Source organism: Lutjanus erythropterus, chromosome 13 (assembly GCF_056507025.1).
Source record: "Lutjanus erythropterus isolate fLutEry1 chromosome 13, fLutEry1.hap2, whole genome shotgun sequence".
Classification (NCBI taxonomy): Eukaryota; Metazoa; Chordata; class Actinopteri; order Lutjaniformes; family Lutjanidae; genus Lutjanus; species Lutjanus erythropterus.
The window spans coordinates 2540712-2557066 of NC_139329.1; the positions used below are offsets into that span (position 1 = coordinate 2540712).

The window sequence follows — 16355 nt, forward strand, 5'->3', positions numbered from 1 at the left end:
TAGAATTTTCCAGATAAAACACAGGTCACTCAAGTCCACACCTGTCTGTTCAATGTTAATGTATTTATCATCATATCAGTGTTTTATTAATGATATCCCCATGACATTTACCACACAGAAACAAATATTTTTATAGTTGTCGAGGGGGAAAAAGCCTGGTTGACCAGAAGGAACGTTGCAAAACGTCTTTCATGCTGAACGCACCTCAGGTTTCCTCAGCTGTTTCTACTCAGCCATCAATCACCACAGCCTGGAGACTCATTTAAAAGAAGCTCTGAGGCTGAGGAAGACACTGCAGAGAGGCTGTTGAGAAGGACACACTTTGCTCCAGTTGCAGGTATGATGTGCTTTTGTTTGGCTGGTGTTCTTTTTAACTTGTAATACTTATTACTGACAGGATTACTTTTTTCTGTGCTTTTCTTTGGCAGCTTCTTGGGGTGAAATCAGAGTGGACATATCCTGAATTATCCATTTACTCAACCAAGATGATGTAAGTAGATGATTGATGTGGCTTAAAATTGGTATTTCAGAACATATTCTAAAAGAGGTCATGTCTGCAGGATGTTGTGGATTTCATGTCTGCTGATTGGAAGCATCATCTGCAGCCCTGTGCCAAAGGGTAGGATATATTTAACCCAAATTTAAAATCGCTAGTTTAAGCTGTAATTCTACTGCAAACTTGCTGCCTTAAATGAATGCAGGCTCTAACTGAAGAATATGTCTTCAGGCTCTGGATCAAACAGTGCTCCTTCAACCTTCGTGCAGCAGCCATCTTCTTCTGGGTACTGGTACAGTGGAACAGTGAGTTCTGACCCAGGCAGCAGCTCCTCTCTACCAAGTCTACCCCACCCAAGCTCTCAGCTTCCTGCTCCTAAAGATGTCAGTGAGTATGGGGTTGCTTATGCAGCTTCTCAGTATGACGGCAGTGCTCCGGGTGGCAGCTATAGTGCTGGCTACGGCTCCTACGGGTTTGTCTCGGCCCCTCAAGATGAGGACAGGAGCTCTGGATCTGCTACCAGCTACGTTTCCCCTGACGAAAACCCTCAGCCGGTCTTCAGTGACGTGTCTGATCTGGAGCCAGTGTACGCCTTCAGCTCTCGTTCAAGCTACCAACGAGGAAGATCGCTGTTTGCTCAAACCCGCTACATCCCAGGACCACCTGTTTACCCTGCCATGCCAGTATCAGGCTCCATCAGCAAAGTCTCCTCACAGCAAAGTGCTCCTAAAGCTCCAACCAAAGGAGGCTTCTAAAGATCTCTGTGGTGAGAGTGAGTTCACTCAGTATCTCCCATATTGTCTGCTCAGTCACTTGCATGTCTCTACCTTGCAGGGCTGAATTTCCCAGATGACTCAGTGCTGCTGCATAATCTGATACAAATAAACTGGCTTTAAAGTTCTGACTCGAAGACTTGGGTGTCATTCAACTGAGACGCTGCATGACTAACAATAATTTGGGTCATGTGACTAAGTGGGTTGAGGCAGCACAGGCTGCACAAACTTGATCATTGCAAGAATTTGTACACTTGGATAACTTGACATCAAATTTCTACACATTGTGAGGTGTTTCATATCAAAGTGTTTTAAAAAACTATTCATGGAACATGACCAGAGGATTTGTGTCACCTCTGCTGCTCACAATAAACAACTAGATTCTCTAGTTGCCTCTTCTGACAGGGTCAACAAAGGCCTTTTCCAGATCTGAAAGGTCTGTTCAGAAAATGAGCAGGTGAGGTTTCAGAACCTGATCCTTCTATTCATACCAAATTAATAACTGTTCAGATATGAAACATGAGTGGCACAAGGAAACATGATTTTGAACAAAGTTGTTGTGGGGCATTATAGACTGAAGTTAAGTATAAATGGCCTTTTGAAAAATCAGCTTTATAATGTTAATAGGAAGCCAACCTGTTTGCTTTTCCTGCGTTTAAAAAAGCATTAATACTTTTCTCAGCTGACCACATGAGTGCATCAGACCTTCATGTTTGAAAAATGTGCTTCATACTAGATCATGAACCTTTAATATTTGAGGAAAAGTCGGTTTATTCTGTTTGCATGGATTTGTTCAAAGGGCAGTCCAGACCTAATGAATTGCAGAAACATACAATCCAAAGGCTTATGTTTGGTTTGTCTGCCTGTCCCATCTCATGAACATGACAAGTTCCATCTTAGAGCTAACATCTTTTTTTGCTGCTCTGAGGCCTGAAAACACAACATATTTTGGATGGAGACATAGCCAGTTATGTATAATTAAAAACTAGCAGCTTGGGACAACAAGTATATGCACATCCAGTAAATCTGATAGGGTAGAAGATACCTCTTTCCAAAAAGTGGCAACCACAGGATGCTTCCAGTACATATGTAAAAAGGGAGTATAGTCAATGTATAAAGTGAATAGATTTGTGGATGTATGGTCCAAGACGGCAAACCAACATCACCAAGATCTCTTTTCCACACCTGATGAACAGCAAGTGGGCCACAAGAAGAGTGCAATAACAAAGTGAGTCTTTGGAATTGCTTCAAACTTGGTGCACATGTCCACTTGGAATCAGGGATGACCTGCTGACAAATTGGTCAAAGGTCACTGAAATTACAAAACACAGTTTTGGCTATAACTCAAGAATTCATGAAAGTTTCACACAATTTGCCAACAAGATAAAATGAAGTGACAGTTTATATCCCAAAAGGTCTGGACAGACATGGATTTAAACTAACTTGACTAGTTGGTGAAGACATACAACCACGAGGCAGTAATTCTACTTTACTAGCTACATGCAGCACTTTTGCCACGTATGTGTCTTGTGTAGCCTCCTTAATTTTCCCTAATACATCATAACCAGTGTTGCACTAATGTATTACTCATGTATATACCGTAATATATTACTATAATACTACTAAACCGGTAACAGCTAGTGTAAGGGAATGCAATTTTCAAAACAGTAATTATTAGTTACTAATCCAAGTAACTGAGTTACTTTTTGACCTCAGAAAGCTATCTTAAAGGGATAGTTCATCCAAAAATGAAAATTCAGTCATTATCACCGTTATGCTGATTGAAGGTTGGGTTTAGTTTTTTTTTAGCAGTTTTCAAACAGAGAAAACAAACAAGCAAAAAAATAGAATTCTCCCCTACTTGTTTGCACACCGTCACACCACACACAGTTCAGACAGTGAACGTGCTCATGTGAATGTGACCAAGCTAAGGCTCTACAGTGAAGATTTAGAAAACATGGAGAACAAAACATGATATGTTTCGAGTTTTTGCATTTGAAAACTGGTCACCATTCAATTCCGTTTTCCTGTGATCTTCCAGCAGTGTTTTGTGGACTAAAAAACCTGACATTGAATCTGCTTGAAGATGAATAGATAAAGACTGAATTTTCATTTTTGGGTGAACTATCCCTTTATGACATGTACATGCAGCAGGTCAGGGCAGGTCACAGCGGCTAAAAAGCTAAATGGAAGATGATGGTGAGCAGGTGGAAGTATTATTTTGTGGATCCTCAAGAGACAATATATGGTGATGGAATGCAACAAGGCTACCAAGAAGGTACAAAAAGTAATATAATAGTATAACAAGTACTGTAGTTACTTTGGATCACAACACACTTGTTTAGAATGGAAATGTCTTAGGATTGCACTTAACAGTGACCATGTTTCATGTACAACATTAATTTTTAAGAAAAAATTTCTTCATAAAACCCACTTAGAGTTTTCATGAAGATTCTGGCACTCATAGATGTTTCTTATGTGGAATTTGTTTAGGTAAGAAAAGAATCCAACACTCAAGCACTCTTATGTACATTTAAGTGCTGATGTGTTCGTGAAAAGTAATTGGTTATAGTATTTTCTTCAGTTCCATAGTTGTATCTTATTACAGGGTTAAAATTAGACTATTTTTTTTATCATTAACATTTTTAAATTATTTTTAGTATTTTATAAATTTGGTCTTTTAAAATAAATGATTTGACTTTACAATGTGTACAAATAATCTCAAGACAGAAACATCACCCAAAGAATTAAACAGGTTTCAGTGCAGATCTTATATTTAAAAAAACAAAAAAACAAACAAAAAAAAACACTTCCTGTGAAACTCCAGCAGCGTTTTGCAGACTGACAAAATAAACCTGACCCTAAATCGGCATGAGGGTGAGTAGATAATGATTGAATTTTAATTTCTGGGTGAACTATCCCTTTATAAACCCATGGCAAACAAACCGTTCCATCCATCCATCCCATCCATTGACCCAAATACATGGCTTTTTTCTTTGCTCTTTTTTTTTTTTTTATAATCTTTAATTTCATGCTTTACACCATGAGGTTTTACTTAATCATTCCACCACAAAGTTAAACACATATGTATCCCATAGCATATCCTGTGCTTGAATGGTATCAAACAGAATAAAACATCAGTACATTAACATACACAAAACATCAAATTCATTTATATGACATGCAACTCATACTTCTCATTCCAACTCACCCACTGTCCTCAACATTCAAACACACATACCTCACAATAGTTAGGATGCCTTTTATCTTTAGTTTTCCTTATTCAACAAGGAGATCCGGACAAAAACCAAACAAATGAGATGCAATAACTGCCATGTCTATTGATTAAATAGACATGAGTACATTATTGGTAAAAATTTAAACAGCAATTAATTGAATAAATCAATTGCCTTACTATAAATGTGCTGCAGCAACATTTTATTTTTCCTTTGTATGTCATTGGTCCATTTGCAATTAGATCACCTGACTGGCTACTAAAGTGCAGATGAAAGGTTTGGATATCAATTCAAATTGTACTCCATACTCAACTATGATAAAGACTAAAGTTACAGCATGCTTTGTGTACTTAAGTATAAGTAGACACCCAAAAATCTGCTCAAATACCCCCAAAACTACTTAAGTAAAGTAATGTGAGTATTTGTAATTAGTCACTTCCACACCTTCAGTCAAATTTTTCCAAATCTGTACAGTAGGCACTCCCATTTTTCCAGTGTTTAAAAATGGAGATACTTATAGACAAAGCAGGAGAACATAATCTGTCATTCCACAGGATCTTATTTTTCCAGCATTTTGAAAAACTCAGCTGAGCAATGTTTGGCATGCAACAGACATCCTGTCTTTGATTTCATTTCACCAGAAGGAATACATGAGCCACAATTCACACACCAGTCACAGCATGCATGAAGCAAGAATTTATTGTAATCTTGTCATTGACAGTCAATGAGTCATCTGGAACACTGAGACCTGCAAGGTAGGACAAGAGTAAGTCACTGTGCAGACAGAAGATATTGGTCAGATATTGAATGAACTCCGTCTCACCACAGAGATCTTTAGAAGCCTCCTTTGGTTGGAGCTTTAGGAGCACTTTGCTGTGTGGAGACTTTGCTGATGGAGCCTGATACTGGCATGGCAGGGTAAACAGGTGGTCCTAGCAAGTAGCGGGTTTGAGCAAACAGCGATCTTCCTCGTTGGTAGTTTGAACGAGAGCTGAAGGCGTACACTGGCTCCAGATCAGACACGTCACTGAAGACCGGCTGAGGGTTTTCATCAGGGGAAACGTAGCTGGTAGCAGATCCAGAGCTCCAGTCCTCATCTTGAGGGGCCGAGACAAACCCGTAGGAGCCGTAGCCAGCACTATAGCTGCCACCCGGAGCACTGCCGTCATACTGAGAAGCTGCATAAGCAACCCCATACTCACTGACATCTTTAGGAGCAGGAAGCTGAGAGCTTGGGTGGGGTAGACTTGGTAGAGAGGAGCTGCTGCCTGGGTCAGAACTCACTGTTCCACTGTACCAGTACCCAGAAGAAGATGGCTGCTGCACGAAGGTTGAAGGAGCACTGTTTGATCCAGAGCCTGAAGACAAATATTATTCAGTTAGAGCCTGCATTCATTTAAGGCAGCAGTTTGCAGTAAAATTACAGCTTAAACTAGCGATTTTAAATTTGGATTAAATATATCCTACCCTTTGGCACAGGGCTGCAGATGATGCTTCCAATCAGCAGACATGAAATCCACAACATCCTGAAGATACATAGATATTTAGATTTAGATCACTGGATTTTTAAACTCCATCGTAGATAGTAATTTGCTCACCTCATTCTGCTGCACTCAAGCGGGTCAAATCCAAATAGTTAAAGTTGACTGAGACCTGTCCTCAAGAGACTGCACAAATACAAAACAGCACATTGAGGTCAGCAAAGATGATGCACACAAGAAGTCAAACAAAACATCTCATACCAGCTGTCAAACCTGCAGCTTTCCTCAACAGGAGTCTCTCCGTGATGTCTTCATGAGCCAAGAGCTGCTTTTAAATGCTCCTCAATGCTCAAGGAACTGATTGCAGAGTAGTAACAGCTGGTGGTGAATTAAGGGCACCAGGGAGAGGTTCATTAACCTCCTTGCTATGAAAGAGACAATGAACTAACATGGTTTGCCTTTGAAACTCATCAACTGAGTTCTATTGGTGGAAAGATTTAAAACAATTTAACCTTGATTCCTCAGATGAAACAAGGCAACAGATGTCATTCCAAGTCATTTATGTATTTTATTTCACAGCACTTAACATTGGCAACATACAATATTTTGACACCAGTTCACATGCAGAGCAGGTTTTGCATCCATGGGAGCTGCCATTCTTGTGTGACATATAACAACATCCTCTTCATGAAGTCAGAGTAGATGGAGTTGCCCCAAGTGGAACATAACTTGCACTGGAGCAAATTAGTCTTAGAACGTTAATTTACATGGCAATGCACCACCTTCACAGGACTCAACACTCAGAGTTAATCCTGAAAGTTACCTTACTAAACACAAATCCTGCTTCATAGCACAGGCCCCTGGTAAAGACAGCCTTCAAAATTCTCGTTTTGAACATTAGTTCATTGTCTCTTTCATAGCAAGGAGGTTAATGAACCTCTCCCTGGTGCCCTTAATTCACCACCAGCTGTTACTACTCTGCAATCAGTTCCTTGAGCATTGAGGAGCATTTAAAAGCAGCTCTTGGCTCATGAAGACATCACGGAGAGACTCCTGTTGAGGAAAGCTGCAGGTTTGTCAGCTGGTATGAGATGTTTTGTTTGACTTCTTGTGTGCATCATCTTTGCTGATCTCAATGTGCTGTTTTGTATTTGTGCAGTCTCTTGAGGACAGGTCCCAGTCAACTTTAACTATCTGGATTTGACCCGCTTGAGTGCAGCAGAATGAGGTGAGTAAATTACTATCTTCGATGGAGTTTAAAAATCCAGTGATCTAAATCTAAATATCTATGTATCTTCAGGATGTTGTGGATTTCATGTCTGCTGATTGGAAGCATCATCTGCAGTCCTGTGCCAAAGGGTAGGATATATTTAATCCAAATTTAAAATCACTAGTTTAAGCTGTAATTCTACTGCAAACTGCTGCCTTAAATGAATGCAGGCTCTAACTGAATAATATTTGTCTTCAGGCTCTGGATCAAACAGTGCTCCTTCAACCTTCGTGCAGCAGCCATCTTCTTCTGGGTACTGGTACAGTGGAACAGTGAGTTCTGACCCAGGCAGCAGCTCCTCTCTACCAAGTCTACCCCACCCAAGCTCTCAGCTTCCTGCTCCTAAAGATGTCAGTGAGTATGGGGTTGCTTATGCAGCTTCTCAGTATGACGGCAGTGCTCCGGGTGGCAGCTATAGTGCTGGCTACGGCTCCTACGGGTTTGTCTCGGCCCCTCAAGATGAGGACAGGAGCTCTGGATCTGCTACCAGCTACGTTTCCCCTGACGAAAACCCTCAGCCGGTCTTCAGTGACGTGTCTGATCTGGAGCCAGTGTACGCCTTCAGCTCTCGTTCAAACTACCAACGAGGAAGATCGCTGTTTGCTCAAACCCGCTACTTGCTAGGACCACCTGTTTACCCTGCCATGCCAGTATCAGGCTCCATCAGCAAAGTCTCCACACAGCAAAGTGCTCCTAAAGCTCCAACCAAAGGAGGCTTCTAAAGATCTCTGTGGTGAGAGTGAGTTCACTCAATGGCTGATATTGCCCATATTCTGGCTGCTTACTGACTTACTCATGTCTTTAATTTGCAGAGCTCAATGTTCCAGATGACTTGATGCTGGATACTGACAGATTCAATAAAAATGTTTCACAATGCCTTTAATAGTCTTGTCTCTAGCAGTTTATTCTGAAATTCTGGTGCAACATTTTGAAATTTTTAAGACTTTAATCCTGCTGGATGTAACAAATTGCATGATTTGAGCAAGATCATTGTTTGGAGAAATTCATGCATAATTTTGAATTGAGCTCCACCTGGCATTGTCATGCCACAGTTTTAGCCATGGTGCATGTGTTACAATTTCTACTTTTAAGTGTCACCCCAGTTTAGCATGCCTACTTATGAGCACTAGAATACACAGCTGGACTATTTTGTGCATTGTCCGATTGCTATCCTGTGTTGCTGAATGTGCAACTGTACTATGATTTGGGCTGCTGCTCTGTCACCTTGGTGATGGTAGGAAACAGAAGTTGTATGAACCTACATGACTTCACTCATTGGTTTGCAGTGTCTTTTTTTTTTTTCTTTTTTTTTTGTTTTAAGGCCAGAGTTTGGAATTGTGTGTTGTGCATAAATCACAGCACACAGTGGACAGCCTCTGAATAATACACTTTCACCTGATTGAGAACCCAAGGTCCTGCTGTGGTTGGTGGCAATCATAAAGTAGCCACACTCTAAAGCAGTGTTTCTCAATCCCGCCCCACTGCCCTGCATGTTTTAGATGTTTCCCTGCTCCAACACACCTGATTCAAATGATCAGCTCGTCATCGAGCCTCTGGAAGCCTGATAACAAGGGCCCCATTTCCCAGAGCCTTTGTAGCAGTACGTGCATTGTAAGTTGTATCTTAAGGTCTCCCAACTCTGGGAAATGGCCCAGGAGACCTTAAAATACAACTTACGGTGCAGGTAGTGCTACAAAGGCTCTGGGAAACAGGGCCCTGATCATTTGAATCAAGTGTGTTGGAGCAGGGAAACGTCTAAAACATGTAGGGCAGGGGTCCTTGAGGACCAGGGTTGGGAAACACTGCCCTAGGGCATATGTAGCAGGGGGATATGAGGATCCAGGTGCAATTGGCCAATCAGGATGAGAACATCTGAGTTAAGAGGCCCATAAAGTACAAGAGTGTCAGCTTCACTCATGCTTCTCAGATCACCCCTCCATACATGGGCTCTCTTTTTTTTGTAAAGGGTCCTAACAGTCCAGGAATGGTGGTAGTGGTGTTGTGAGTGTCTAATATCAAGCATTGTCTGTGTGTAGATTGTTAAATTTACAGGTGAAGTGCTGGTTGCTGTTTACATTGTACTTTATAAACAGAATCCAAATAAGCAATATAAAGTTTTAGGAGGTGGAGTATATTGCTTATCTAGTTTCATTTGCAGTTTTGGTATTGTTTATTTGCTGATGGCCTACTTTCAGTGCATCAGTCTAATTGGTGTGCAAACCCTCTTGCAGCGAGATATTTTACTTTTTTACCCTCTGATAATTGATAGTGATCCTTGTTGTAATAAAATAGCCTGTTATGGCATTTTGACCCACTGACTGCTGCCTTTGTTATTGACACATACTTTGCTTTACGATGTAGTCACATACACAAATAAAGGGCAGTGGCCATCACTTGCCAAGGTGAATGAGACACACCTTTCCAAATGGTTGAGGCTGCAATTTCAATTAAAGTTGAACTCCACATGATATGATTTTGCATGTGTGACTGCAGCATCTTGTATATTGTCTAAATGGAACCATAATTTAAATGAACATCACGATGTTTAAAAGAATTGAAATGACTAACCATAAACTCAGTAGAAAACTGTCATAAATCATATGATAGGCTCATATTTGGACTTTCTATAACCATCAGCGCTGCCCCCTGCTGGGCATTAGAATGCAGGTTTAAGGCACTTCTGCTTTGGATTCACACTTCAGGCTCAGAAGCTTCATCCACTAATTTCTATAGTAGCACTTTAGCACAATTTGAGTGGGTCCCTGTTTTGTTTCTCTTGCATGAGGACTTGTGGGTGATGCAGTCTTTCAAACAGATTTTACTCTATTCCACTGATGTAATTATGGTTACTCGCTAAGAAAGATGGCACTCAGCTTGTCATGCTAGAAGTACAAAACAGCAGTGGTGAATAAAGTACTGAACCCCAGTACTTGAATTGAAGTATAGATACTCCTGGTCAAATATTACTCAACTACAAGTGAAAGTTGTTCAGTCAAAATTTTACTTAAGTTAAAGTACTAGAGTTCTTGCTTTTAAAACTACTTAAGTATTCAAAAGTAAATGTTTTTAAAAATACTTAAGTATTCAAAAGTACAAATTACAAAGTACATTTTCTAATATCAATACATGCTGTATTGTTTTCATGATGCATTTACAGAAGCTTGTAACTCTCTGAAACCATCTAATGATGCACTGACTTGCTTGTAGAACCACTCTGCTACACAAAGTCTATAGAAACACATATAAAAACTTCAGCATAGAAATGCAATCAAAAACAAAAAGGACAGCTGTTGTCAATTTCTGATTGTATTGATGTATTAAAATCACATAAAGTTAGATTGAAGCCGACTGTAAGGAGTTCTCCAAGTCTGTTAAATAACTGAGATTTCTTTCTGTCTTCAGAGGCAGTATATACATGAATTATGTGGTATTTTTCACATCCAACTTTAAAAGTTACCTGGAATAATTAATAATTATAATAACATCTTGAGATTTAATTTGGTCTTTCTCCTGCTGTCACCATTACCGCTTTTTGTTTGAATGACAGAGGGAGAGCTTGCTTGTGCTTGTTAGTGCGCCTGGACTTATTTCTGCTTTTACATCAGTCCCATTTGAGAGGAGCTACTGTGATTGGTTTCTTTCTGTGAGGAACATAGCATGTGACCAATTGTATTTTAGAAAAGAAAAAACACCTGACAGCTGACTTCAAAGCTTAGTCGAAAAGTAACAACAACCTTCCTAGAAATGTAGTGGAGTCAAAAGTACAATATTTGTCTTTGAAATGTAGTGGAGTGAAAGTCAGAAAAAAAAAAAAAAAAATACTCAAGTCAGGGACAGATACTCAAAAAATGTACTTAAGTACAGAACTCAAGTAAATGTACTTCACTACTGTCCACCAGTGCAAAACAGTACATTTGAGAAATTCAACAGCAATGTCAAAGAATCATGACCCAGCTATTCCAGATAATCCACACCTTGTGAGCAGTTTAATGTAGGATGAGATGTTATGGCTCAGCAGGGGAGGATACCATTAATGGTCACATCCTGCACTGTTATGAGCACAAGCCTATCGTAGATGCATGCTTCCTTTTGTGCAGTGACACAGTTGGCAGAGGGTAGAAAGAAAATAGTTTCCACATGAAACTGCTCTAATTGGAGAGAAGGCAGACATCTATTCAGCCATTATCTTCAGAACCCTGCAACACACACTGAAAATACCTAGATGGATAAGTAGCTCTGCAGGTAAGTGGGAAAATATGTCATTATGATTTGGGGGTGAACTGTCCCTTTAAATCTCCCTTATTCATGCTACATGAGATCACGCAGATGTTCACCAAGCTGGATCTCCTGATTTTCTGACACACACACACACACACCACTTCCTGTAAGTTTATTGGATCATTGTCTAATTGTGGTGGAGCGTCCTCTGTTGGACACACCTCAGCTGCCCCACAATTTCTTACAGTTGGAGTATAAGTATAAGGAGTATGAGTATCTCTTTTATCATGAGATATTGCTTCGTTGGCGTAATCCTGGTGTCTTTTCCCATGACAGAAAGAAACTGATGGGCATCAAGTCCCGTACGTGTTTTTCTCAGGTTCTCAGAAACAATTATCAAATAAAAATCAAATCCACAGACTGTGTTCCTTGTTGCCTTGTTGCCATGTAAATGTGTTGAATTGATAACACAAATCTTAACAGTAACAGTTGTTTTACAGTACCCCTAACAAAAAGAAGTATACTTCAAGTTCGTTTCATTGAGTATACTCAGGTAAAGTTCAAGTATATTTCCCAAGTACAGTTTTTACAGTAAGTATACTAATATCAGTGTATTAGTAGTATATCTATAAGTGTACTACTTTCATACTTCTTGGGACTAAACTGGCCTACTTTTTAGTTTATAAAAATATACTTAAAATATAAGAGTAGTAAACTTTAAGTAGGCAAATAGTTTACATCTTGCTGTACTACAACTATACCACAGGTGGATCTAAAAGTATAATGTGAGTTTACTAGTTACATACTTATAGCCCACTTTTTAGTTTATCTAAGTGTACTTTCAAGTATACTCTCAGTAAACTACTAGTGTCATAGTTGCTATGGTACAAGTATACTTATAATTTTTCTATAAGTGAACTCAACATCATACATATAGGTTACTATTTATATATTATTTTTGCACTTTCAATCATATTTTATACTCTAAATATACCTTTATTTTACATATAAATGCAAACTTTTCAAACAAATACATATTGTACTGGATGCCATACAAGATGAAATGTAAAAACAGAACAATGACAAACCAAACAAAACTAACAGTATGAACAGAGTCTTTAGAGGAGGTTGATATTAGAGTTTCAGATAGTATGTTAAACATATGTTGGAATACTACCTCAATGTGTTTAAAAAAAGTATTTAAATGGGCTACTCAAAAAGTAAGGACAACTACAAGTCAGGTACTTGGACTTGAACTTTATGTGCAAGGCAATATATATAATGTGTGATCAATATACACTTAAGAAAAGTATAATTAAGTATTCTTGCCTGCTCACCTGACATGTGACATAGTGACTTGGTTTGCTTATTTTATTTTTTAATCTGTCAAAGGCCTCAGCATTTGTATTTACCACCAGGGAAATAAAGTGGTTGTTTTCACCCAAAAGGAAGCAGGGGTATGATACAGGAACAAAGGATTGCTCTCATCCATGTGGCAAACAGGTGCAGACAGAAGACATGATGTCCAGCAGGGGGCGCTCCACCATAACCAGAGAATGGTCCTCCAGCATAATCACACATGAGATACTGCTGTGGGATACAGAAATACTTGATCAGCATGTTCTGTGTTCTCGTATAGCATGTAAAAATCCACTATCATTTTTCATGTAAATAAGTATAATAGATAATATATATGTAATACAATTCCTGAGCATGTTAAAAACACACTACCAGTAACACACACTCATGCAAGGTTACAATGAGAATGATGAGAGTGTGTTGTGTGTTAGTTTGTCATGTGAATCAGTTGAGAGAGGGAAGTCAGTACAGGAGATGTCTATGACTGCTGTTTGATGGAGCAGTGCAGGTTGAGGATGGAACGGTGCCAGACCTGCTTCTGGCAGCACATAACCCACATTTACATCCCACAGTTTGTATTTAATGCCAGTAGGTCCATGCTGAAGAATAAATAAAGTTATTCATGCACCCGTGCTTCAGATCTGTATACATAGGCTATATCTGTCTACTGTGGAAGTCTTGTCTTTTCTGCCAGGAAGAAAGTTATGAGATAGTAAATATTTTGAGAAGTCAAAGTACTGGGAGGCAGAGCGAAAACTTTCTATTAGTATTTCTTATCACTTTTAATTTTCTGTTTTCTTGTCAGCTAAAAGCTTCCTGTTAGTTAATGAGTTGTGTTGTGTTAACTTTATTAACCACAATGGAACTTACAACAGGTTTACCATTTCAAAAGCAGCAATGAAATATGCTCGAGGTTGTGCACAAATCATAATTCATAAAAACAGATAGGCACAATATATTAAAGTATAAAGAAATAAAAGTAAAACGCAAACATAAACAAAGATAAAAATAAAACAAATTCATAAGGCTAAGGTTCTACTTCTCACAGCTTTAGAGGCTGTGCAGTATGTTAGTGTGTCCGTAGGTTTTATAGGACATGAGGATAGTAAGGTTGGGTGTCTGTGTTGCAAAATGCTGCTGTGCCCTCCTGGATGCTCCTATGGTAGATAAAACATGATGAAGTGTCCTGATCCTCTAGGATCAGGTGAAGCCTAATTTTATTTATAGCCCAATATCACAGACCACAATTTGCCCTGGCGGGGGGTGGGGGGGGGGTTTGCAATCTGTATGGTGTGCAACACTCTCTGTCCTTTAGACCCTCGGAAGGAAGGATAGAGGAAAAGAAAAAAAAACAACAACAACAACAACAAAAAACAATTTTAACAGGGGAAAAAATGGAAGGGAGCTCAGGAAGTGCCACAGAGGAGGAATCCCCCCTCCCAGGATGGACAGACGTAGGGTGTCCCTCCAGTGGAGAAAAAATCATGCAGTATCATATAGGCGGCTGGAAAATTAGTTGAACTCATACATGCCTTTAAATGCTTAGTGTTTTTATTTTATTTTATTTTATTTTTTACACATCTTTAATTGTTGTTGTTTAGGTCACATTAAAACAATTTCAATCTGAACCAGGGACTGATCTGTTTCATTATAAATGCTTAACAACTTTTGGTGTGTTGGGCTCCACAGAATACAGCTGATGCCTTTTTTATGTTTTTCACCCCTGCCCTTCAAATAGTTGATTCCGCCACTGCAACACTTAGCCACTTAGCATATATTTTACAACTATTTAATTAACTGGATAACACCTGCACATATTTTCACACCCTATTTGAAACAAAAGAATGCAAGAATTTAAGGGATTTAACAGTTGACGTTCATCATTGTAACTTATGGAGATGGGTGGGCTTTTAATAAACTTGTGAATAAAAAATGACTAAGTATGAGATTGGTCATCAGGTCCAATTATTTATTTTCTAATGACACGTCAGAAAAAAAAAAAAAAAAAAAAAAAAAATGGGGGGGCATTGTGTACGAGAACATGAAATAAAAAGATGCTCTGCTGTTTCAACATCACCATCACATAAAACACATCCATTGCTCTCAAAAACAAATTTTACTCTTAAATATTCTGTGTTCTTAATTTAGATACTGTGGAATTCCATTTGAAATTATGAGATAAAAGGTCAAAATCTTAACTTCGTATCTCATAATTTTGACACTTTTATCTGATAATTATGTCTTACCATGGGGATATTTTTGTTTCAGTGGTGGGAATGGGCTTCGACAGGCTTCTGTTGATTAGCCAGAAATATTCTGCATATTATTTCTATAAGATTGAGCAGGTTGGACTTCCTTTGTCAGGACAGAGCGAATGAATTTGATTGAGTTTGATAGACACTTTTTTTGCTTTTTTTTTTACTTTTTTGTTTTTTTATTTTCTATTTCATTAACATTGCAAACGGTGTAAAAGTACACATAACAACAGACAAACAACAAAAAAGCAACGAGGAAGAAATAACAGTATGGAGATTAATACACAGTAAATCATAATGAGAACACAGACAAACAGACGCGCTGGTTCGATAGCTATGCAGATGACGAAGGCAGCGTGAGCCAATCCCATGAGCCCAGGTCGTGATGACGTATAATTTCAGCGCCATTTTGAGATGCTCCTATCAGCATGCTGTTCGTATTAAAAACAAATGCTTAGCAGACTTGTGTATGACAGATTAGTGTTACTTGTGTGTGTGATGAGGAGATGACTTCAGAGATCCTCTCAGCGGTTCACATCCTGACCAAACCTCTCGGTAAGTGGACACTTTGACACACAGACAGTCACGAAGCTAACTAATAATGAGTGTACTGGTTGATAATGAGTTCATGACCACTGTCTTTAGCCTCTCCTTTTAGCTGCTATGAGCGAAACAACTCTCATTATTTGTCCGATTTACCATCAGTCTGCACTGAAGTTCATCAGCTGTTTATTTCTTTAATTTAAAGTGCTTCGTGGTCAGTCAGGAGTCTACCTAGTGATACACAATGATACACAATGATACACAATGATACAAATGATACAAATGATAAGCAACATCTTAGTGAACGTCACTACTCGAAGCTTTGAGCTGACCTGCTGCTGATTTAACCCAAACATTTGTCTGTCTGCCTGCTGGTGTTTGATCAGTTGTCAGATGACAGTTTCACTGCACAGACTGTAGTGCAGCACTGGAAAATAACAACAACAACAACAACAACAACAACAACAACAACAACAACAACAACAGCAGCAGTCAACACATGATTATAAATAATATCTTGATATTTTCAGTCTTTTCCACGATGTCACATGTACTGTGCCTTTTCTCTACTGTGAATTCATAACTAGGGCTGGGTGATATGGATAAAATAAATAAATGTCATGAGATTTTGGTAGGGCTGCACAGTTAATTTAAATAAAACTGCAATATGGCCAAATGCGACCACAATTTTTTGAAACATGTATGAGAAAACATCATTCTGATG

At 39.0% G+C, this 16355-nt stretch overlaps 4 protein-coding genes across 5 annotated transcripts in view; 3 read left to right on the forward strand and 1 right to left on the reverse strand.

Annotated features, from left to right (window-relative positions):
- The first annotated feature begins 428 nt into the window (after positions 1–428).
- On the forward strand, positions 429–1355 carry LOC146316000 (uncharacterized). Its single transcript, XM_084734561.1, has 3 exons — positions 429–490; positions 561–619; positions 728–1355. Exons 1-3 carry the CDS (start codon positions 486–488, stop codon positions 1249–1251), a joined length of 588 nt encoding a protein of 195 aa, XP_084590687.1. The 5' UTR covers positions 429–485; the 3' UTR covers positions 1252–1355.
- Positions 1356–5327: 3972 nt separating this feature from the next.
- LOC146316001 (uncharacterized) lies at positions 5328–6216 on the reverse strand. Its single transcript, XM_084734794.1, has 3 exons — positions 6104–6216; positions 5973–6031; positions 5328–5863 (listed from the first exon to the last, which is right to left on the reverse strand). The coding sequence occupies exons 1-3, from the start codon at positions 6106–6108 to the stop codon at positions 5340–5342; spliced, it is 588 nt and encodes a 195-aa protein (XP_084590920.1). The 5' UTR covers positions 6109–6216; the 3' UTR covers positions 5328–5339.
- A 778-nt stretch (positions 6217–6994) lies between these two features.
- LOC146316002 (uncharacterized) lies at positions 6995–8139 on the forward strand. 2 transcript variants are annotated; one of them, XM_084734669.1, is made up of 5 exons: positions 6995–7058; positions 7146–7214; positions 7287–7345; positions 7455–7989; positions 8069–8139. In XM_084734669.1, the coding sequence occupies exons 2-4, from the start codon at positions 7210–7212 to the stop codon at positions 7976–7978; spliced, it is 588 nt and encodes a 195-aa protein (XP_084590795.1). In that variant the 5' UTR covers positions 6995–7058; positions 7146–7209; the 3' UTR covers positions 7979–7989; positions 8069–8139. The 2 variants fall into 2 exon arrangements, with proteins under 2 accessions (XP_084590795.1, XP_084590794.1); XM_084734668.1 differs by having other exon boundaries at positions 7455–8139.
- A 7372-nt stretch (positions 8140–15511) lies between these two features.
- tango6 (transport and golgi organization 6 homolog (Drosophila)) overlaps positions 15512–16355 on the forward strand; it is a 224728-nt gene continuing 223884 nt past the window's right edge. The window contains exon 1 of the mRNA XM_084734287.1: positions 15512–15643. Within this exon, the coding sequence (XP_084590413.1) occupies positions 15595–15643 (49 nt within the window). The 5' untranslated portion in view covers positions 15512–15594. The remainder of the gene's footprint in view (positions 15644–16355) is intronic.

Coding starts and splice junctions, on each gene's coding strand:
- LOC146316002 (XM_084734668.1), top strand. Junction 7,346..7,454: donor CTGCAGTCCTGTGCCAAAGG/GTAGGATATATT, acceptor ATTTGTCTTCAG/GCTCTGGATCAAACAGTGCT.
- LOC146316001 (XM_084734794.1), bottom strand. Junction 5,864..5,972: donor CTGCAGCCCTGTGCCAAAGG/GTAGGATATATT, acceptor ATTTGTCTTCAG/GCTCTGGATCAAACAGTGCT.
- LOC146316000 (XM_084734561.1), top strand. Junction 620..727: donor CTGCAGCCCTGTGCCAAAGG/GTAGGATATATT, acceptor ATATGTCTTCAG/GCTCTGGATCAAACAGTGCT.